At 45.5% G+C, this 6,000-nt stretch overlaps 1 protein-coding gene across 2 annotated transcripts in view; it reads left to right on the forward strand.

Annotated features, from left to right (window-relative positions):
• The window catches only part of DLL3 (delta like canonical Notch ligand 3), a 122,004-nt gene extending 117,935 nt beyond the window's left edge, over nucleotides 1–4,069 (forward strand). For both annotated transcript variants that reach the window (XM_088672859.1, XM_035116867.3), the window contains one exon: nucleotides 1,799–4,069. In XM_088672859.1, the coding sequence (XP_088528985.1) occupies nucleotides 1,799–1,804 (6 nt within the window). In that variant the 3' untranslated portion in view covers nucleotides 1,805–4,069. The remainder of the gene's footprint in view (nucleotides 1–1,798) is intronic.
• Nucleotides 4,070–6,000: the final 1,931 nt, after the last annotated feature.

A 6,000-nucleotide genomic window follows, 5' to 3' on the forward strand; every position in this document is an offset into this window, starting at 1 on the left:
GACTCAATATCCATAGAGAAAAGTGTCAAACACGCTACATTAAGATGCTGAATTCCAGGACAGGTCCTTGTGGAAGAGATCCTGCATTATTTGTTATCTGCAAGGTACGTACATGCAGAAAGGCTTCAATAGCATCTGTAACAAGGCAGATAAAGTCATGCATTCTAGAAGTCCACAAGGTGCTCCAGGAAGGCAGCTTTCTGGGCCTTGCAATCCTGGATTTTTGTGCAAGAGGGATGCTGGGCATCCAAACGGCCATCATTTCTTGGTGTGGTATTGCAGAATACCTTTGCCTCAGAAGACGCGGCATTTGGGTGTGTGGTACTATCAGCTACTCTACGTTAAATTTATTAGCTCAGTTTGGGAAAGCTTAGTGGAAAAAAATTGATTGAACTCTTTCTTAAAATGCATTGTCACCTCTTCTTAGGCAGAGGTGACTTGCTTCGGTATGGTCCACCTCTTGCAGTGGCACCTGAGACCCTTCCCTCACCTCTGATTTGTCCTCCAGTTCTCTCAAGTGCTGCTCCAACCCTCCTATAGGAAGCTGCCTTATACTGTCAGATAATTGGTAGATGCACCGCAGCACTGTGTCTTTTTTGGGGGGGAACCCTGTTAAGAGTGGTTATTCCTCAGACTGGCTCTTCTCATTCAGGACAGAGACAAGGAGGGACCATAAGGAGGGAGGAGAGCCCTTCTTCAAGTTCTGCTGTCTTCTTCCCAATGTCTGTCTTCATTATTAAAATTTATGCTTATTCAGGAACTAATAGTTAACAAACTAGGGTTCTTGGAGCTTTTGGGAAGAGCTCCCTCTGGGAGGCTGCAGAAAGGGGCAATATAGTGTTCCTAGAGGCAATCTCCAAACAATTTCTGTTAGGGAAATCAACTGTACTCCTGGCCTCAGAGGCATTTAACCTCATCTTTTGGCGTGGCACCTGAGAGGATGTGAGGACGTCAACTCACAGGTGAGTACACACAGTTGGCCATCCCCTGACATTTACTGCTGGGCTGGGGAGTTCTATATATATATAGAAACTCCCTTTTCTTATTTACACCTTGAGCCGAACTATTTGCTCATATGGAACAACTCTACAGCACCAGCTTTGAACTGAAGAGAGAACTGAGAATACTTTAAATATATCTATTCTACCTTGTAAGATGATGGTTAAACACCTCTCTGCCCCCAGTACCCCTGCACCAGTGGGTATTTTTTCAGTCATCCTGGATAGGTAGGTCAGTTGTACATGAAAAAAAAGATGCAAGAATCACAATATTCATTATCTGCCCAAAATTAAGAAAAGCCAAAAATTTCACAGAGATCCAGGTTTTAGAAATGCCAAATGGCTGCTGTTGCAGGGCTGGTGGTACCCGGAATCTGGACCCCCTTCCCGTGCCTGCAAGCCTCCTCCCTCCTTATCTTGGGCTGGTTTGCCGGTTTGCTGGTGACGCAGCTCTTGGTCCTTACAAAGTTTTCCTTCAGGGAGCTGGGAATGTGAGCAGCCGCTGTTGTGCATTACCTTCTCTGTGGCATTTTGCGCTGGGCAGGGCAAAGGACTGGAGGCTTATCAGTGGCTTCTCCAGGAAAATCTTGGGTGAGCAACACGCCAGGCACAGCAGCAGTCTACCTGGGGATCCTATCTGGCATGATGATTAATCTAGACTTGGCAGGGATAATTCCTTCCTTGGAAACATGTTCACTTAGATTTGGGGAGGGGGGGAGGGCAAAAAGGCAATACTTAGTCATTGTGTTCTGTTCTAACCCTTCCTCCCCTTCTCCTTCCTTTTTCATATTCATTTTTAGGTCTGAAGAAAACCCTTCTTCCAAGCCTTGGACTCTACCACCTGAAATTTATTTTAATTTCCCTCCAAATTCTCAGCTAAAGGAATGTTTACAGAGCAGACTGAATGGACTCCTGGAGCAGCCAATGTCTTATCATTATTAATTTTTGATCTATATAGTATTATAAAAAAGACTCCTTTTTTAAAGGAAAATATTTAATATTTATTCTTGCTGCTATATTTTTTAATTTTTGCATCGAGAGCAACAGACTGACTCAGAATCTTAGGAAGTGATCCCTGGATTGGAAAGTGTTTGAAAGTCAGAGCTGGGTTTTGGAGAGGTTTGTTTGGGTTTTCTCTTGAAAGGGGGAAAAAAAGAGGATGGAGGCTGATTTGGGAGAGGGGGGGGAGGGAGGCTCCCCTAGGATTGTCTAATCTGGAGAAAAGGCAGGTCCTTTTCCCACACAAGTGCCAGGAATGAAGCAATTTTTTTCATGTTCCTATTTTTTATATGTTTTTAAACTGTTGTCGGTTCCCCTTCCATTTTGTGGGCTCTTCATCTCAGCCCACGGTGAGACTTCTCTCTCTCTCTGAAGGAGGGGAAATGCCCTTTCGTTCAGCCACCGGAGAGGTACAGAAAAAACAGGAAGCTATGATGGATTGGATTTGAATTATGCCTCACCTTTCAACTGCAAAAGAATCCCCAAGGTGCCTTTCATTGAAAAGGGAAAAAAATTAAGAAAGCACAGTGCACATCTGTTGGCTTGATGTGGTTGCAAAGAAAGGAGGAGGAGAGGATATGCGAAGGGGCAGCCAGGTGAGATACTCACCTGCAAAAGAACCCTCTTGCTAGCCAAAGGAGACCGTGCTGCTGCTCTAACACTGCCAGTAGTAGTTCCTGAAGAAGCATTTTTCAACTGGAGGAAATGGTATGGTCGCGCCACTCTTATCACCATACAGGGGCAGCATTTATACAAGGCAGGAAGCATGTGGGAGACATTTTAGTCTTTCTCCCTCTGTAGTGAAAGTTCCCTGGTTGGTTGGTTTTAATCAGAGACTGGGAACCTCTGGTCCCCAGGCTGGGTGTGACACTCGGAGGCTTCCCAGGACCTCTCTTATCTGGCCCCACCCTCTCTCCCTCCGTTCCATGGTGGTGGGGGTGGGAAGCAAACAGCAGCTCCTAGGGGCCTGGTGTGAATCATGGAATATGGCTTGCAAAGGGCTGAAACAGATTCCCTGTCACTCTTCTGAATAATTCGGGAGGAAAACTCAACAAAACTCATAGGATACCGTTGTCCTTCATTATGAAGCAATACATCAAGAGAAGATTCTGTTTAACAGGACTTTGTGTCCTTGGGGTGAGTTGCTTTAGAAGGCTCACCCCCACCCCATCTGTACTCCCTCCACAAGAACAATGCTGCCCACCCCCGGTCACCCATGCTGGACCAAAAGCAACATGGAATATAAAAGCGCACTCTGACAAGAGATTATTTTTGGCCATCAGGTCAAAATGGAACCCATTGTGGTTTATGTGACCAATTGGATGAACTTCGTGATTGCTTATTTTGCTTTTTGAATTTTCTAAACACATTTTGAGAGATGAACTTCTTGTTCTGTTACCTCACAAATGGTCAACATTTTTTTTCCAATAATGGTAAGTATTTTTTATGCAAAAAGGATGAAGTGAGTGGAATCATGCTTTGGTAGCAACTAAGTCAGTTTACTACAGCTGCAGCAACCTATTCATTCCATTAAATGTTTTTATGTTTTATTGTAATTCTGTTGGTGTCAGCCGCCCTGAGCCCGGTTTTTGACTGGGGAGGGCGGGGTATAAATAAAAATTTATTATTATTATTATTATTATTATTATTATTATTATAAAAAAAAGATTGACTGCAATCCTAGACTTGATTACCTGGGAGTAAATCCTATTGAAATCAATGGCTTTTACTTCTGAGTAGTTGTGTAGGATTGCAGTTACATTTTCAGCCTCTGATCCTAATGTCACAGATTTTAACAGAAATATTTTGGGATGCATAGGAGTTCTTGTTCCTTTTTAAACTGTTCCCCTCCCGCCCCATGTTTTTCTTTTTTAATTTAATAACACAATAAATGTTGTGTACAAAACAGACTGCTGGAGATGCTTTATATACATATTTAAGTTGTACATACTGTATATTTATAAGTGCCATGTTTATATATCTTTCCCTACCCTCTGTGACTTTTCTTATGTATGGTCCTTTCTCTCAAAAGAAAGTTATATAAAATATCTATTTTGCTCAGTGAAACTTAATCTGCCTGAAGCTGTTTTCTTCCACTGTTTTGCTTCATTTTTACACCACACTTTTACACAACCACCACAACCAGGTGGAACTTTTAGGATGGCTGTGACAGACACAAGCAGCCGAGCCTGTGCCAACTGGCATCCCAATTTATTGCACTGGGCAGCAAACTAGCTCAAGATGTTTTGCCACCCAAAGCGCTGGCACAATGGCAATCTGAGAGGCGCAACCCAGACTGAGACTCCTCACATCGTCATCACCACAGAGTTTGTGGTCTTAGTATTCATTGACATTGCCAAGGATTCCAGGGTGTGCCCTCCCATTTTGCATAAGGCTGTTTAAGGGACATCTCTAAATATGCTGCCACCCCAAGTGGCTGAATACATTGTTTGTTGAGTTAGGCCTGCCCTCAAGGGAGACCTCCATGCCCAGTCAGGTCCCTACCCACCACACTGAAAAATAGGCCACAGGTAGAAAGCCACCAGGTGGCGCTGTGCTTAAACCACTGAGCCTAGGGCTTGCTGATCAGAAGGTCGGCGGTTCTAATCCCTGCAACGGGGTGAGCTCCCGTTGCTTGGTCCCAGCTCCTGCCAACCTAGCAGTTCGAAAGCACATCAAAGTGCAAGTAGATAAATAGGAACCGCTACAGCGGGAAGGTAAATGGCGTTTCCATGTGCTGCTCTGGTTTGCCAGAAGCGGCTTTGTCATGCTGGCCACATGACCTGGAAGCTATACGCCGGCTCCCTCGGCCAATAATGCGAGATGAGCGCGCAACCCCAGAGTCGGTCACGACTGGACCTAATGGTCAGGGGTCCCTTTACCTTTACCTAGAAAGCCACCTAGGTGGTTGGCCTTCCATGACTCCCACCATCCCTAGCCTCGGGCCATGCTGGGTGGGCTTGATGGGAGTCCAGTAATATCTGGAGCTGAGGCTCCAAGACTTTGGCCACCTCATGAGAAGAGAAGACTCCCTGGAAGAGACCCTGATGTTGAGAAAGATGGAGAGCACAAGGAGAAGGGGATGACAGAGGATGAGATGGTTGGACAGTGTTCTTGAAGCTACCAACATGAGTCTGACCAAACTGTGGGAGGCAGTAGAAGACAGGAGTGCCTGGCATGCTCTGGTCCATGGGATCACAAAGAGTCGGACACGACTAAACAAACAACAACAACAATATATGGAGGACCACAGGTTCCCCACCCCCTAACGAGGGGGGGGGAGAGCCCTTGTGAGTAGCAGGAGACTCAGAGGTCTCACACTCACAGAAAGAAACCAAGCACAATATTTGTGGGAGACAGGCTGTGGCATCATCAAACAGGAATGCCTTTCCCTGAACCAGCCCACCCTAAGTTGCAAAAACAGTTTAACAAAGCTAATGAAACATCCCTGGTAGATGCCCACTCAGCCTCCAACTATTTGCAAAAACTTGCACAATGTTTCACAGAAGGACATTCCACAGGACCCAGTTCCTTGCACCTCTCGGGAGTTAAAGGATCTGGAAGATCAGGAGTAAGCAACCTAAGGCCCGTGGGCCGGATGCAGCCCAATTGCCTTCTCAATCCAGCCCGCGGATGGTCTGGGAATAGTCATGTTTTACATGGGTAGAATGTGCCCTTTTATTTAAAATGAATCTGTGGGTTATTTGTGCGGTATAGGAATTTGTTCACACACACCCCCCCCCCCGCAAAAATAGTCCTGCCCCCCACAAGGTCTGAAGGACAGAGGACCGGACGCCTGCTGAAAAAGTTTGCTGACCCCTGTGGAAGATGTTCCTAGCTTTCATCTACTGCCTGACACTTGATAACCACACATGGCTTTTCGTTCTTTGGTGGGAAGGGCAAATAATTTTTCTTCCTGCTGACAGTCAGTTTGTCCACTATTGTAGTAAATGGGGGGGGCCTCTTCACAGTAGGGATGGGAGAACATTTGACTCTACACGGC

The sequence above is a fragment of the Zootoca vivipara genome, chromosome 6 (genome assembly GCF_965207765.1).
Source record: "Zootoca vivipara chromosome 6, rZooViv2.hap1.1, whole genome shotgun sequence".
NCBI classification, from domain to species: domain Eukaryota; kingdom Metazoa; phylum Chordata; class Lepidosauria; order Squamata; family Lacertidae; genus Zootoca; species Zootoca vivipara.